Source organism: Haliaeetus leucocephalus, unplaced genomic scaffold, assembly GCF_000737465.1.
Source record: "Haliaeetus leucocephalus isolate CR32 unplaced genomic scaffold, Haliaeetus_leucocephalus-4.0 Scaffold1014, whole genome shotgun sequence".
NCBI classification, from domain to species: domain Eukaryota; kingdom Metazoa; phylum Chordata; class Aves; order Accipitriformes; family Accipitridae; genus Haliaeetus; species Haliaeetus leucocephalus.
Window position 1 is genome coordinate 236,517 of NW_010973450.1, and position 18,305 is coordinate 254,821.

The 18,305-nt window shown below is 37.2% G+C and overlaps 1 protein-coding gene across 1 annotated transcript in view; it reads right to left on the bottom strand.

Moving 5' to 3' along the window:
* WWTR1 (WW domain containing transcription regulator 1) overlaps window positions 1-15,474 on the bottom strand; it is a 38,502-nt gene extending 23,028 nt beyond the window's left edge. The window contains exons 1-2 of the mRNA XM_010584992.1: window positions 15,460-15,474; window positions 10,592-10,754 (exon numbers count right to left, since the gene is read on the bottom strand). Coding sequence (XP_010583294.1) covers window positions 10,592-10,754; window positions 15,460-15,474 — 178 coding nt within the window. The remainder of the gene's footprint in view (window positions 1-10,591; window positions 10,755-15,459) is intronic.
* Between the last annotated feature and the right edge of the window lie 2,831 nt (window positions 15,475-18,305).

The following is an 18,305-nucleotide window of genomic DNA, read 5'->3' on the forward strand; positions in this document are numbered from 1 at the left end:
TACAATTAATATGACTGGACCTTCCACAAAAGAAGTTAAAACCAAGGTTCAGATTTGCTGGAAACCTTTCTTTGTGACCTGTTTTTTATTGAAAGTCATTACATATTTTTACCTATTCTATGCTTGCAAAAATGACACTGAAGTTTACAAGTCTGTACAAATTAAAACACCACCCTACATAGGGCAATTCCAAAAGTCTCAATAGAGTATCCAATTCTTGCTATTATCAACCTCTAGTTTATATATTGATAATGAAGTCTGCTTTTACAGGTAATTACCTGCATCTTCCTAGACATTTTCTTTACAGAATCAACACCATTAAAATCTGTAGTCACATGTGTCTCCCATATAATTGTGCCAACACTTATGATCACTTAAAATGATTTCCCTCTTCTTTCTCTATCCCACTCCCCCTCTGTATTTTCTATGCACAACATTATATGTAACATCAGGTAGGTTTTATCCTGCAATGCTATCTACTTGGGCAAAAACCATCATCCAGGCAGAACTCCAGTCTCCTCAAAAGAAGTGTGGAAAAGTATGATATAGTTATTACAGGACCAAGACTTCTCACTGCTTTTGCATTTTCCACTGCGTGAGTTCTTCAAACAACAAGAAAAAAAAATTGGAATAAACAGTAAATTGCTTTTCTTAACGGTAGAGCTACAATGGGAATGCATGGGGAAAACAAAAAAAATATAGCACCTGGAATATTTGAAGCATGTTTGATATGTCTGATTTTGTCTAGATTTCAATTAATAGTGAATCTTTAAATACACTAGTTGGAATGAAAAGAACCCAACAATCAAAAAATTACCCCTGTGCTATATACATAAGCTTAGTTTGAGATAAGTTTTCTACCTAACTGCTTTTCCTGGAACTAGTCAACTGAACCAGAGCTGAACTCCTGTACTGAACAGTTCAGTAACACTGTTTTTTAATATAGCTGGTAACTCTGTCACTAAAGATTTGAATGAGCCCAGTGAAGTCAAAGGAAATTCTTGTGTCAACTCCAGCAAGCAACTTAACAATACAATGACATTCTACAAATCTCTGTTCCTTATGATATAATCGTATGGCACCTTTGTTGGCCTATTTATGCAGTTTTATTAACGCCTGCTATTATTTATATTTGAATTCTGAATTTGGATTTGAATGCTATGAGGAACATAATGAAGTTTGGGTTAAAAAAGAAAAACCTGCAGTTCATGCTCCAACTTGACTACCCAATATGAATACTGATTTCAGTACAATGATACTCATCTAATAAATCAGTGACACTTTAACAACTCTTTTCAGCCTGTGGTCTGGGGAGCCTTAGGACCTCTGGACTGTTTTTGAGAGGTCAAAGGTAACTAAGGAAAATCAACTCGTCTTCAGTAAGCTTAAATTCACTAGGCAGGGTTTGGCACTCCCAGTGTAACATTTCTAAGGTTCTGCAAACAAAGAAAAAATATAAAAAACTCAAATCTACCACTCTATAGTAAAGGAGATTGGATATAACATAGCAGGTGAAAAGTATTCACCATTCTAGCAGACAGACTCAGGGTGGCCTTGAATTCACTTCTCTTGGGGAAAAACAAATTTATTTTGCAAAATGAAGTAAGTCTCTTCAATAAGCAGCCATTACACAATTTTCCAGCTCAAATGAAAGCGAGTAAAAATGTGGAGTTAAGTTCCAAACCTGGATGGACTATGTTCCCACAGTTTCATTGCAGTCCATGGAATTATAACTATTTAGTTCACATCTCAAGTTAGACCTATGTAATTTTATTTTTCCAGTTAGATGAAGAATGAAAAAAATCTTTTATTGCTTTCGTTCGCTTTTAAATTAATGATATTCTAGTGAATTAGGTTTTCTGACATTGTAGAAGACCTTTCTGTTGATGACTTTTCTGGATATATACTAAGCAAGGATTATTTTGTGGGCAAGAGACTCCGCAAGTTGCAGAAGACAAAACATGCAAGTGTAAATTGTTTCTGACATATGCGTTGAACTGATTGTACCAACTTTTATTATTTTAGTTTCAGAAGTGCCTGGATGCAACTGTGGATCTTTTTCTCTACTCTGTTTATAGGCAGTCCAGCGCCTAATTCATATGAACTGGCCAGCGTCAGGTGTCACGCAACACAGTCTGATGAAAAACAAATGTCTATAGAGGTTAAAAAAAAAAAAAAAACAAACGAACGAACCCAGCCATATTACAGTTTTGACTTAGTCACGACATTGTGAAGAAAAAAAGACTAGGCTCCCCTCCTTTTCTCTCTCTGCTTCTGCCAACAAAGAACTGCTTGTTTCACTTATTTCCCAGAAACAGCATTAGCCTTCCAACAAGGTCAGCAAAAACCGCTGCTTTTCAGTTCTGGTGCATTTTGTTCCAAAAATCTGTAAAGTATTAAACCAAAAAGTTGTACTATCCCAGCGCACAGAGACTCCTTTATTCAGATTTCTGGGCTGAAAATAGCTATACAGAAATTTCTCAACAGTTTCAACTGTTATGTTAAATTCTGTGATATTCACATTTAACTCATCTTTCCCGTCTTCAATGATTCAAGCTTAAAAAATACCCAAATGAACAACCTGCAGGTGCAGCATCAAAGCTATGATTTAGCAGGAAGTTATTTAAAAGATTAGAGATTTACTCTGTAAGCACTTTTAGCAATAAATCAGTAACAGCAAATAATGGTGGGGGCTGCTTGACTGGAGAGACAGCTTTAATTCTAATGACCAATAACTGATGACCATTATTATTTAAAATATTTATTAAATTATTTTTACTTTTGTTTCATGCAATCTTCAGCTTTTGCATTTCATTCACCTTGAAACTATGAAAATGACACTCCGCTTTTGCCCTGGCACATGTTTGGATTACTAATCTTGAAGGGAAATGCTGACACCAACAGGAACTTCTTTGTGTTAAAATTAAAAATTACTAGATTTTGAAACAATACCAACATCTCTTTTGAACACATCAACCATTAACATTTCAGATTTACTAGATAGTCAGTTGCTGGTTTAAAGGTGTGTGTCCTTTGAGCTATTTGGATTTAATTTACCTGATACTGAAGTTAACTCCTATTAGTCTCTGGAATTATTAGCCAGTGTCCGTAAAACATAAATAAAATTACTCCATTTGAAATCTGCCTGATAAATTACTTCTTAGAGGTTTTAATTGCAAATAACAAAAACCACCCCCCATTCTTCGTTCTTTTCCAGAGCTGTGTCATAAAACTCTCATTCCCACAGAATGTGCAAGTCCTCTACAGTGCTTTCAGCTCTCCTGTAAGCATTATTTCATCAAGCAGAAGCAGGTGCCAAAATTATTCACATTGACCACAACGGAATTGTGTCCACTTCTTTTAGGATATCCAGTAATTAAAAATGACCTGGAACAGGAAGCCTTTCCACTGTGCAGGTGGTGCGAGGGTATGGGCTACACTGAGGGAAAAACACCTTCCTCTCAATGTTACATATTTGTAGCCAAATTTCCAGCCAATGCAAACCAAGCCTTGCAAGACCTAGACCATTTCATGTATGCTAGTTATCACTAAAATATATACCGCCTGTTTTTAAACACTTTGGGATCTGTGTTCTTATCTCCAGAGACTCACTTTAACATGGTAACCAAAACTGCATTTTATCATCCTCAAAACAATAGTAGCTATACCTCTTTTATCATGGCAGGATGTGGAAACTTTGGTTCATGTGTTTATTGCTCTTAGACAGGATTATTGCATTGTTTTATTGGTTGGATTTCCTGGCTGATTAAAAAAAATGAAAGCAGAGGCAAAATGGCATAACTCCCAGTTGTATCCAGACCCAATTAAATTACCATTAGCAATACAGCTGAAAGCTAAACTTTTTAGATTCACGGAAAAAATTCTACAACGCTAACAGTTGTCAGTGTAAGAGGCTCTTCATGTTAAATATGCAATATCTTTCCCATTAGAGAACCAGTCTATTTAATAGTTAAAACTATCCTGCTTGTATCACTTGGGTCATGCCTGCTGGTGGATCTTGATACAGGAAGCTTCTAAGGTAAGGAGCTTTCTCTTTTTCAGTAGGGGAAAAAAATAAAAATCAAATAGTTCTTCATCTGGAGTTTGACACCGTAAGTTAATATGGTTGAACTCTCAGGATCAGTACATACACTGACCCTAAACAAATTAACTTTAGGCTTTCTACTGTTTTACGCCTGATCTACTTGATCTATAAAATGGAGATAAGTATTACCAGCTTCTACCAAAGATGTGCCATGATGTTTTATTTTACTTATACTCTATTATTTACACACGATCTGATCAGGTGAAGGTGCAGGTGTCAAGTGCAAACAAAAGTACATGTAGCACCTTTCTCTCCCTGCCAGAAATTGTTCTCTATTCTTAAGTATGTATTACACATTCTGAAACTTCACCACCCAGTGTTGATGATACAACACCCATTGTCTTTATGGTGCCAGCCTCCTACCTGATGAAAGCACGAGAATTCCACCAGGACCCTCTAATCTGTCACAAAGGTTTTCAAGACCTGATAGCATAAAGCCCTGGGCACCTGGTCTGATCTCATAGCTGACTGCTTTGAGCATGAGGTTGGGTTAGAGTTCTCCCAAGGCCCCTTCCCACCTGAATTATTCTGATGGCTACAACCTTACATTTTGCAAGGCCCCAACCCTCAGCCATGTGGGAATACTCATCCAGCTTCTTTCCTTACTTCAGAATAGGCATCCTTACTTTTGCAAGCTCATAACATTACTTACCTTCTAGCAGCTGTCCCTCAATTCATTACACCTGAATGCGTTCACAGTTTCTTATAATACCCCTCTGAGGATGCCACTAGCAGCTAACTGATAAAAAACAAGCAGTACAGAGATAAATTAAAACAATCTGCCCCAATGTGCTAGGTTTGGCTGGGAGAGAGTTCATTTTCTTCATAGTAGCTGGTATGGGGCTATGTTTTGGATTTGTGCTGAAAACAGTGTTGATATCACAGGGGTGTGTTAGTTACTGCTGAGCAGTGCTTACACAGAGCCAAGGCCTTTTCTGCTTCTCACCCCACCCCACCAGTGAGCAGGCTGGGGGGGCACAAGAAGTCAGGAGGGGACACAGCCAGGACAGCTGACCCCAACTGACCCAGGGGATATTCCAGACCATATGACGTCATGCTCAGCCTTCGAAGGTAGGGGAAGAAGGAGGAAGGGGGGATGTTCGGAGTGATCGTGTTTGTCTTCCTAAGTCACCGTTACCTAGTGCGATGGAGCCCTGCTTTCCTGTAGATGGCTGAACACCTGCCTGCCCATGGGAAGTGGTGAATTAATTCTTTGTTTTGCTTTTCTTGTGGGCATGGCTTTTGCTTTACCTATTAAACTGCCTTTATCTCAACCCATGAGTTTTCTCGCTTCTACCCTTCCGATTCTGTCCCCCATCCCACTGGGGGGGAGTGAGCAGCTGCGTGGGGCTAAGCTGCCGGCTGGGGTTCAACCATGACACCCAGGTACAGAGTATGGGAACACTGGAAACCTCAGGAATTAGAATGTTAAGCATCTTTATGATTTTTTTTCCCCTCAAATACAAGTATTAATGAATTCATTTTGACAGAACCTGAGAGAACATATAGTTATGAGGTATTATGTTCTGAAGGCAGGATTAGCTAGGCCAATAGACACTATGCACTAAGATAATAATTTACAAGTTATGAAGTTACCAAGTTATCAATCATCATCATAGGACAGCCCAGGTTGCAAGGGACCTTGAAAGATCATCTTGACCAAACTTACATGGAAAATAATAGATTATGAGGGAAAAAACAGATATGGTAAGAGGAGATGGCTCAGCTCTAATGCATAAGGGATCTATACAAACACAGCTCTGCTTGTCTCTTTGCTTCACCCCTTGTCACTTCTTCCCTGACAGCCAGCTCATACATGACTGCAGCTTTTAAAAGCCTTTCCACGCATCAATCCCGTCTCTATGCAAAGTCTGATGAGTTACACAAGTTCTCTTGTGTACCAGAAGTGGAAAATGCAAAGTGGTAAACCAGGTATGCATTTCTGTTATTGCTGATGCTGGACTGTCCACTGTGAAGAGAGGCAAAGATGACAGTGGTAGCCAGGGACTAGGGAGCATCAGGGACGTCCAGCCTGGTTGGATTTCAGTGAGTTTAGTTAGACCAAACACACATTTTAATCACAGTTTCTAGTTAGAAAAATTGAAAGCCCCTATCCACACCCAAATAAAGTCAAAGGCATTTTACAAAGTCAGAGAGTGCCCAAAACACTCAAACCACCAAACTCTGGGCACTACTTAAGGCGCAGCTTAGTCACTCACACAGGACCTCAAATAACTGTGCCTTGCAGTCTGCAACTGGTGTTTGTTGTAAGGCCTAAATTCTACAATCAACTGTACCATGATGTATGCCACTTTACCCAGAAGGTCTTCTGAGTTTTTTTGCAGATAGACTGTGTTCTTTTCATATGAGCTTTTTAAGGAACTCATGCATATAAATTCAAGCTAATTTATATAGAAAACATAAATACTATCAGAGGGTTTTATTATTTTATGTAAAAATAAGGTGCAAACTGTTAAACTTGAAAAACATTTAAATGAAGACCAGATTGTGCTCACCAACTGGATGAAGAGTACAATCACGAAAAAAATCTCTTTAAAACAGTTCGAAGGAAGCAGGATGAAAATAACAATGGTTTTGAGTGTTGCATAATGTAGCATAGAGAAAGACTACATAACAAGCAGCATTTAATTAAAAATTGTTACAAAGAAACTCTTATAAGGATCTAATTTTTTCCCCTAAATCTTGCTACACATAGCCAAAACCCATCCTCCAGAATCTTCTTACACCAGTGACTGCCATTAAGGCAGAATAGCTTCCCTAGCTTCGACTTAGGCACTTCCAGAGAACAATTTAGTCATTTAAGTCAGGCGGTAGTTTAACCATTAGCTTAGGCGCCATGCAAATGCTCTCTCCTTCCTTTCATTCACAGGAAGTCCATGGAGCTCCATCTCCTAATTCATGGACCTGGGTTAGATGCCTAAAATAAGGGTGCACAAATACCCCTCCTTCCACATATGGTCTTTGATTCTACCACAGTAACCAAGTTGACTGGCAATAGATAGTTGATACCTTATCAATCAGCTGAAAAAGACTATGTTTCAGAATGGGCAGAAAACTAATACACATGCAGATTCAGCACCAAAGTAAATAGGTTTTATGAAGTACTTATGAAGACACAAAAAATACAGTGATTCTGTCTTCAGTCAGAGGCTGATCATTTTCCCTGTTGCATTCCAACAACAAAACATATAGTTAAAAGATTCCTGTTGATGTTGTCCTTTCCTTAGCATATCCATCTACAAACTGTCTTAGAAGAAGAACAAAGGTAAAATATATAGAAAAAGCAGACTGACAAGTCTGAATGAATGCTAACCTGCAACAATATGCTTTCAATCTCTGGGATGAATTTCCCTTTTCATTCATGAAACTTCACTGAATTTAGTGGTGGTGTGTAAACAAGCATAGAAACCTGCCTAGCATGTATTAGTTTTCTGTTAATTTAACAATATGCATCAAAGAAAGAAATACTTTCAGATGCCTTTGTTATGTAACATTTAAAAAGCAATGCTTTAAATGTTAGTGACAAAACTAACACCGCTGAAGTTATAAGAAAACCAGTATGTGTAGCTCATAAATAGACAACATAAAACCACAGCAAGAAAAAAGGTAGAAAAATACAGCAGATTTTTTAAGGTACGTCTACTAATTTCAATCAACCTTCACTATGTTTCTCTATGTCTCAAGCATAGGCATACTATGATTTGGTATCACTTAGTCACACTCTGTGATTTTGATAGAATGTTTATAAGTGCCTTTGTACACTTTCCAGCAAATATTGCTGAAAGGAGTTTATAAACCAAAGCAACAAACTGTACAGAACAGACCGTATTTTCCATCTCTTCAGAAGAAGCAAAGCAAGGAAAACACATGTGTTAGCAATTGGAAGTGCAGACCAGTATGCAGACCTGGAATACTTAAATCCTTTTCTTTTAAGTGGCTCATCTTCAAAAGAAAATCTTCTTTTAATTCCTACAGTACCAAAAATCGCTAAGGCAAAAGACAGATGCATAGACTTCATTTGCTAAAAAGTTACAAAATTATGGCCAGAAGAGTGGCTTAACTTGGTATCCAGTTTCCATTTCTCCTCTGATGTCTGTAAGATGTTGGCACAATCACTTCTGGCTTAGAGGTCTGACTGCCAGACCAACAAATTGCTCACTTCAATGTCTCAGCAGACTCAAGAAAGCAGGTTTAGCAGTAACACAGTTAGCATCACAAAAGAGCAGAAAGGCCCCTCCTTTTGGCCAAGATAATTTCAAAATAGAGACATTCTACTTTAGTACTGGAAACTACACTCACATGTATTTTAAACTGTCACATGAAGTATTCAGAGGCTACTGTATTCTGTTCAGATTATTGCAATCTTGTAATTTCTGTGTTTCTAGATTAAATCTTTTAAAATATATTTTTAAAGAAAATAGTGTCACACTTGGTATGTTCAAACAGGTGGATTGGAAAATCAGGGACTGTGATGCTGAATTTAATAATACAGTGCTGAAAGTGCGACTCGGCTGTGCAAACAGATTTGCTTGCTTCCAAAGTGTCACAGCAAGCCTTTTGAAAGCCACCAGAATGAGAAAAAGTTCACCAAAACATATTGACAAAATATTTTCTCGATTAAATAAATATAAACGCTGTGGAAATTTTTATATAGTATTTCTAGTGGGCTAATGTTTAGGAATTTCAGTCACAGATATGAAGCACTATGCCAAGCACTGTACAAATACCTACCAAAAGTGGAACCTCACCTATAAATGTGATGGATACTGAATGAAATATAGTCTGTATTTGATGTGACAGATTTTGAAGTCTGTGGAAATGCCCCTGTTGAGGACCTGAAGTACCTTCAAGAACAGACTGTCACTTAGGTGTATGCTTTTATTTCTAATCCTTTGTATCCTGAGAAAGACCCTTCCCTAAAATTCAGTATACAAGTATTTCAGTATAGCATTTGGCTTTGATTCACTTTCACTGACAAACTGGGGGAAAAAGCTTGCTGTACACTGTCCTGATTTATGGTACCTCCTTTGTTTTTTAATTAGAGAGAATATAACAGATGTCAACATAAGCTGAGGAGTTGGTATGAACAAAAAACCCCACTGTCCTATTCCTACATCTTGGCCATTTCAGAATTGCTATGAACAGATTGACCTAAATGCAGCTGTGCTTTGAAGTAACATGCGCAGAGCAACTGTTAGTTTTACCATGTAGCGTGACACACTGCAGTACACCCTAACCTTTCAGATTTTACTTAGGTTTCTTCTTCAGATATCCACTCTCATGATACAATTTGCTACTGTCCGCTGAATCACATAACATAACCAACACTTTTTATTGAATATATTCAAGCAGGACAGCTGTTGAGACAAAGGTAGAAGAAAGAACTGAAGTTAGTTACTTCAGTGGACAGCCTAGGTGTTTATTATAAACTTAAGACAAAAGTAATATGTTTATTGCATTACTGCTATTGGTGACCATTGGCAGCCAAACATTTTCCATTTCCTTGGTACGTGAAGAGACAGCCCTGATCAACCACACTGCAAATGAATAATCATGAAATCATGAGACCAACTTACCAAAAGTTAATCTGAACAAGAATCTGGTCTGTGTTTTTAAAACTACCTACTTGACATAGTTTTGTGATCTTGAGCCTGTAAGCTGACCTATCTGTTACTCATTTCCTTGAGTGGTAGAAAAGTTAAAGCTGCAGAAGTGAAATATTAGGGATTATTTGTAATTCTCAAATATGCATGAAAATGTTTTCTTCCATTTACGTATTTTCTTCAAAATTTTCAGAGTTTTCATGGCTTTATTTTCACTAAGGCTAATAATCTGGCAAAATCAGAGGAATGTAAGTTGATGTTTAAATTTAACCTTGAAGTGCTAAACAGGAACAACAATGAAACCACACCATTTATAGAAAGTCTTTAGATAATTCATACTGCAAAACAGCCTTTTTAGTATTTTGCAAGTAGCTTCCAGTGCAGAACCTAAGTATGCAAAAAAACGCCACCACTGGAAACAAACAAACAAGCAAACCAGCTACTACCTCTGACCTGAAGAAACACAGGAAAGACTGCAGACAGATTATCTAACAGCACTTCGCACAGTAAGCTTTGAAAATTATATGGTGGGCTTGTAGAGGCTTTACACCACCTCTGAATAAAAAAGCAGAGCAAGAGCTTATTTTTCTATGTTCAATACTACATCAAAAATTTGTCACAGAGGCTCTAAAATAAAATGCGTGAGATGTTAGAACTTCAGCTCAAACAGTACCAATTCACTTGCTGCCAACTCTACAGAGGGAAAAATAAGAAAAGGAAGTGGAGAGCATACTGTTAGGCCTGACAGCAGAATCAGAGCTACCCTTCTTGAAGCAAAAATTACTTTGGCAAACAAATTAGTAAAAGGTGGCTCTCCTCTCTCTTTTGTATTTTCACCACAGAGATGACATCCAGTACTCACCGAGATTTGGCTGAGACATTGCCATAGACCTCTGTGGTATTGGTGTGGAAGTAGCTGCAGGATGGTGGTTCATGTGATTCAGTGGTTGGTTCATAGTTTTTCGAGGATCTTGCCATGTTGTAATTTTTTCTATGTGACTGAGAAAGAAAAGATAAAACACAAGCTTAACACAAAATACCCAAGTATATTATATACATGGTTAGGCATAATGTCATGGAAGTCGTATTTGCTTTTCTTATCCCACATTTTTCTACCCTTCTTATCTCACGCTAGCCCACTTGAAATTATCTATTATCTCGTCATTTATTTTTAATTCTGATCATCTGCCCCGCCATTCTAACTTTTTATGCACTACTGTTGAATAATTACTTTTACTTGAATGATTGGTGGATTCTATTACAATATTGAAAATCTGTAATACATACTCATCTTCCAGACTATTTAATTGTCCACAACTTGTTTACTCTTGTCCTACCAATCTTTTTCTACATATTCAAACATATGGCCATTCTTCATTCAGCACTGTATGTCCATTTTTGAAAAGACAAGTGTTTGTCTTGCCAAATTCCACTGCTTTGTTCCTTACCACACCATGAAAACTAGTCTGTCTGTATGTCTCCAAGAATATCAGAATATATTCTCATTACCAAAAGGGACAGATTACGTCCTCATGACTCATGTGTAATCGCCAATTTTTCTGTAAAGGCATTAACAGTTTTTATTGCAATGTAGTCAATGTAGGTCAACAACATATCTACCACACTAGTATGTAAACCCTCATTTACCTATATTACCCTGAAAACAATGGAGTAGTGCATAAATCTGCATGAGATTTTACAGTGAGATAACTATAAACTGTGATCTCAAATATTTTTTGCCACAGAATACAGCAGAGAAGGAACTGTGGTTTTGTTGCAACCGAAGGTTTTCACTGAAATGCATTGGTTTTGGAAGAAACTTATCAGGACAAGGATTTCAAGGATCAGCATGTAATTCTATCTGAAACAAGAAAAGACAAAGGAACTATCTTAAAGCAATCAATAGTCTGGTATCTCTCTAGGGACTGCCTGGTTCCATGCCCAGCTTTCGCCCAACTCACTGACCAGGCTACTGATTATTGGCTGGACTTGGGATGGGTTTTCCTCTATGGTTTTTGTTAGAAAACTTTAAAAGAGGCAAGTCTTTAAGAAGAACGTGTAAAGAAGGATAAAAAATTAAATATTCTGTGTCTGGAAACCCCTTCCAATACACCTGTCAGAAAAGCACAGTCTAACATCATCTTTACTGAACTAAGTCTCAGGCTCGCCACTGCTACTTTCACCTGCATTACTAGCATTGCCATTACTGCTGTGACCACTCCACATCTTCAGACTCAGCTGATCACCAGTATTATTTCAAAAGCAAGTTTCCGTCTATTGTAATGTTACCACGTCCAAACTCTTTACAGTAAGTCTCTGATATTACAAAAAATAATGTGAACTACAAGCAGGAAAAAAAAAAAAAAAAGAACAACCTGAACCATTTTTTAAAGAACGGAAAAAAGTGACACTGTTTTTATTTAGTCCATAGCCATTTTCATTTCCTAATACTTTACATTTAATGTACAGTTCCAAAACTGTAACTGAAGATCAAACTTTCACTTCAGTGCTTGTCTAAAACTCAGTCTCTAAGCTGTTGAATCACTTCTTTTCTTCATAGCTTCTAGAATATTTATCATTCACAGTGAAATCACCCACCATTGCTTCTCCCGAGCATTAAAACGCTTTATTCTCCCCTCATTGTAAACCTTTACTATATTTTAGCTTTTCTTCTTTTACTCTTACTTTCCAAGTATATGAATTCTTGTATCCAGTTCAGTTAAATGATCTTCTTCCAAAATTAAGGAATGGCATTCTGAATGGAAGATGCTGCTACAGCAATAAATTGGGCAATGTTTTCTGTTAAGTCCTAATTGTGCCTAAATGAGATGAAAAGCTTTTTTATTTAAAGTTCCATTGTTTTGTTTCTCTGGCATTGTAATTCAAATAAAGAAGCTACACTTAATCAAAGCTATGAATTTTGGAATACCAACATATAATAGAAAAGATTTTTCCCCAAATAGTGCGAAACATGTTTTTAAGCACCAGCTTTAGTGATAAAATAAATACTGCCTTGATGAAGCTTGTATCAAAACACATTTCTGACTTCAAAGCATTTTTTTTACATATAAAGACTGTAAAATTTAAGCAAAAAGCTTAAAATTAAATCAGACTTTTTTCCTGTAATGTTCATCTCTAAAAACTGAAAGCACAAATTCCTGTTAGGAAAATTTGAAGCACAAGTTAAAGTATTTATGAAGTCAGCTGTATTAAGCAATCTGTAACTTGTTTGAACGTATTCCCCACTCTAACTACAAATCCAAAACCTTCAACTAGAACTGCCAATTACATAAAATGAGCAATAATAGGAAGTGCTCTTAACAAAGACACACTAGAATACCAAAATGGTCAACTTCAAAAATTCTGTTCTGTTATCAAAGTTCCTTTCAGCAGCAAGATTCTCATATTTCATGGGCATTGAAAGACAACAAAGTATGTTCATTTTTTGATTCAGGTGAGAACTATGAACACATGCAGAGTCATGTGAGTTCATACTTAAGATTTTGAGGATTCCTCCATTTTAAGTATTTGGGAAAAGAAAACAAGTCTACCCAGTACAGTCCTTGGTCACCCTCACAGTAAAAGAGTGTTTTCTGATGTTCAGAGGGCACCTCCTCTCTTTCAGTTCGTGCCCATTGCCTCTGGTCCTGTCAATTAAAAAGGTTGGATGTAACAGCCTGCAGTGAACCAAGCAGATGGAAGCTAATTCATGCATTTCACTCTAGTGTTCAACTGAAGTGTATAGCACAAGACAATCCCTGGCAAAATCTTTAGTTTGTTTCGGGGAAAGAAAGATGCGAGTCTTGCAGCTCATGCTGAACCATGCTCAGCACTGTCAGCTACTCACGGGTGCAAGGTTTGGCACTAGCCATGGCTTTAATTCCAAAGGTGTGAAATACTACCTGTAGTCAAGAGGACAAGCATTTTTCTTCCAGAACTGTCTTCAAACCCACAAATCTCAGCAGGAAGTACCACACAATCTTTAAAATTGGGCAGCGGGTAGGACTTGCCAGTTTTAGTTCTTTTCTAACTTTTGCTGAGGTCCTGTTCTTTAAATTGTTGCTACAGCTACCTAATTTCCCAGCCCAGTATTGCCAGCTGTTATTTAATTTATTTACTTATATTTATTTTTAATTGTGTCTTCTTGCCTGAATGGTGGAAGATAATAACCATGTCACAGTGATGCAGCACTATCTCCAGGCACCAGCCCTGGTGACATCATGGCTATGTCACAACAGGCAGCCACCAGCTCCCAGAACTAGCCTGGCAGTGTCATTGGCTGTGTCACAGCAGACAACATCGGTGGTAGCCATGTCACAGGGCAGTTGTTGCTGACATGGCTGACCCAGGATGAGTATTTTATATTTATATACTGTGAGTTGCAACAGACCAGGCTGGCAGACAAGTAGCCAGGTGAACAAGGGCTGAGAGGAGAGGGCAGGGGAGGGAATGGCAGGGGCTGCCCAAGGTGGCAGAGGGTGGCTGATCCTCCTTTGTGGCTTCTGAAGCACTGAATTCAACACTAGTTTTGCTACAGATGCCAATGGAAAGTGGCATCCTTTTAATTCTGCACAGATTCACAGCATTGCAGATATTTAGGAAGAAGCATAATAGCAGGAATGCTTGGTTGCAGTTGGCAGTCTATTACAATAACTATGAATTTTTTTTGTCTTTTAATACAAGGTCATTTGGTTTACTTTATTGAAACTGTAAAAAATTTTGAATCATATAGGATTTAGGTAACAGAAGTCATTAGTTAGTTTATATCATGCTGACAGTAAACATCGTTAGCTCAGCAAAATCCTGTCCAAATAATGACTTTGAAAAAAACCTTTCTAAGAACAGTACTATGTTAAGATTATCCTCCATATACTTTAAAAACCAGAGAGTCAAGCAATAGTTACTCTTTTAGAAACATGTTTGGCATAACACTTCCTGTTGAAACACTTGGTTTCTCATCACCAAATTAGGATGAAATGAGCTGTAGTTCTGTAAAGGAGCTTTTTTCCACATTGTACCACGAGACAATTCTCCATCCCTTTCTTGTTGTTTTAAAATATGCCCACTTAAAATGCCCTGCCTACAAAGGATTACGAGGAAGAGCTCTGACATTTGTTTTCCCTGAAGTATGTGTCTTTTCTTAGTTATTGACATAGTGAGGCAGTCAGCATTAATCCAAGGCAGCCAGCATTAAGCCAGCACAAAACTTGAAGCAGCACATAATCTAGAATCAATAAACAAGGAAGTAATTTCTAAGTTAATATCTTTCTAGGATGTATCTTTATTGCCTTGCAGATTTTCTCCTTTTTCAGTTGAAATAAGAGTTGCAAATTAAAAATACACAATCAAGTTTTAATAAATTCATAAAGCCTCTTCTCACATAAGAAGTCCTTATAAGAAAGATAAAAACGTTCTGCAAATTGCTAGGCAAAGCAACCAGCCATGAAACTGTAGCTGAAAACTAACACTCTTTTGTTCAAAATATATTATCCTTTTTATAGAGAAAACAATCTGTACTTTAATTACACATGTGAGAAGCAGGGCAATGACAACCATTTAGCAACACTTCTTAACTCACAGAACAACTGAAAAATTGATCAAAAAATGTAAGGATCATAGATCTAAAAAAATTCAGCTGCATTTAAAACAAAACAAAACACAGGAATTTTCTGTGTAAACATGGTAACTTCTCAGCAGCGATAGCCAGGATCCACAAGTGGCCTTACTTACCCTTCCTGGTGCCATCCTGGCAGTGCACAAACATATCTTCTTCATTAAAAAACATGCAGACAGAGTGTCTGAAACAGAAGCCTCAAATATGGCATTGATATTATGATTCAAGATCAAGAAACGGCTGGTTGCTACTAGAATTTATTACTATGACCACTAAACTAATTTGGTTTTATCCAGTTATTAAAGAAAAGGCTGTTAAACATTAGACAATGCTAATTTAACAACTTAAGATAGTCGAACTGAAACCCCAACAAATCCCTACTATAGGACTAAGATTCTAAAATAAAGGGCTTGGTTTCAGGCCAGAGAAGCCTCCCCCCACTCCGATTTCCACTGTTCATGTAAATTCCCCCCCCCTTTATTTATACACAGGTATAGAAAAGGTTATGTGAAACTCTTGGAGAAACAGGTACCAGTTCATTCCACTTGAAATGCATTGGATTTATACTGGGATAACAGATTTTGGCCCACTACCTTTTTATTTATACAGGAGAATAACAGAAAATGTAGCAGTGACAGAAATTAGCCTTTTTTAGATCCTTAGAGCCTCCTGGGTATCAGAACTGACAAAATTCAACTCAGAACACCCTCCTTTTTCTTAAAGGCCAATGCGTGAAACATTAAACATTACAGGTGGATTTCAAACACTAAAATGCAGAATACTGTCCTAAAATTCAGGGCCGTCATCATTAACATCAATTCAAAGACAGTTACCAGTCTACAATCACCAAATGACAGGTGGCTCCCATCCATAACCCTGTTGCAAACATTCAGCAACGCACGCTGTGTCGAGTAGCCAGATCAGACTCAGTCACAATGAGCAGGCGTAAGAGTAGTATTTAGCTCTGGGCTTTCCATAGGACTTTTTTGTTTTGGTTTTTTTTTTTTAAAAAGTATGATACAGGCCAATGTTAGAGTAAGTCAGACTGAACTGTGATTTCATGACTGGCTGAGGACAACCCAAGTCCATGCTGCTGCTGAGAGGGGAAGTCCCATGTCCCCAGCCATGTGTTCTCATCCCTTTTCTTGGGCTGACACTAGTGATCCCGCAGTGATGCAGTCTGCCAGATTGGGCTAAGCAAACTCTTACGGCTAATACTAATTTCTGTTTTGCCGATTCTGTTTTTGCTGGATGCTCATCCAACCAGCTGTATGGTTGCATGAGGAAGGGAGACGCAATTCAGAGCCTTAGTGGCAGAAAAGCAGCATTTCTGGTTGTGAAACCATACCCTTTTACCACTGTTTATTTCAACTCTGGAAAAAAATAATTTTGCTCACATGTGTGAAATTTCATTGTAATGAAAACCATTTCTTCAGCTATGAAATGTGTATCTGTACACAAGAAAGAATAAGACTACGGAGAGAACTCCTAAATATTTTTATCTGGGATTGTATCAACCCATCTGTTCCTTGTTCTATTATTTCCAGAACTATTAATCCCAGAAGGATTTTTTTCTTGGCATACATTACATAGCCTTACAACAATGAGACAGCAAACAAAGCTTCAGGCAAAGGCAAGTAACATAGGCTAGAAATTTTGCCTTCGTTGCTAAACTGTACCACATGGGTGACCCGCTTGGAAGACAGTAACATTTTTACTTCCCCCAACATCTGAGCTTTACACTGGTACTGGACAAAGATTAAGCATTTCACTTCCACTGTGTTAAACCTCCGGTCTAAGTGTCCCCTAAGGCACTGACTTGTATGCTAGTTTTACCTGCTTTATCAATGGAATCATATTGTTATAAAACACTTTACACACTTAATTCTGGTGTAGCAGCATCTATATAGAAGGATCACCTATTACAATAAATCTGTCTAAATTAATAAATATCACAAAAACCTCTTTCAGTCAGTCAGTCCTAAGAGTTATAATCTGTTTCTGTAAGTTTGCACCTCCCTTAAGAAAAAAGTATTTTTCTATAATTGTTAGTTTATGCTTTCAATTTTTGCATAATTTTCTGCAAATGATAATAACATTTTAATTTTCAAAAGTTTTTCATAAAATAGCTCCAAAGTTATGTAAATAATATTTTTCAGTTTCCCTTGTCATTTTTACTTTCCTTTTCCCCTAAAAGGCAGGGGGAGAGGAAAATAAGAGCTGGAACAATAACACGATTTTTGTTTAAAAATCTATATGAATAAAAAGTGCCAGTGACATTTAAACACACTTTCTGTAACAAGTATTACTATACTGATTGCTCAACCAAAGATGAAGCTAAAGCTCAATGTCAGAACAATTCTGAAAAAGACTAATTTTATGAGTGTTCTAAATCTCTTAATTATTTGCTCTTTTATTATTATTATATTCTACTATTATTATCTATCTATTATTACCTCTTTTATTGCATGACATTTTCTGTTTATCATCTACACACATTATCCAAAGAGACAGCCTAAAACTTTGGGAGAGAATTAGTGAAAACAGTTCTTTGCTATAAATTTTGAAGGTAAGTGCCTCCATCACGTGTATGTATACAAAGAGGAGGAGCCCCAAACTTTAAAGAGATCTTGCCTAACCTATAATATTGAAGCTTCACTATGAAGTAGAGAGAACTGCTATGTAGAAATGTAACGAACTTTAAAGACTTGTTTTCATAAAATTCTTATTTGAGGAATATTCAAACACATGAGAAAGTAGCCCCAAAATACATATTCAAATTCTTTCAAGTTTTTCAGAAGCAATCTTTGCATTTGTTATTATTATAAATCCTAGTGTGAGACCAGGCCATTTCTCAACAAGGTCTTCATAAATAAGAAGGGTAGGAAAGAAGAGACATTCATTTTATCTTCTATTTCTGCATCACAGATGAGACTGATGGAGGTTCTTAGGCAAACAAGAA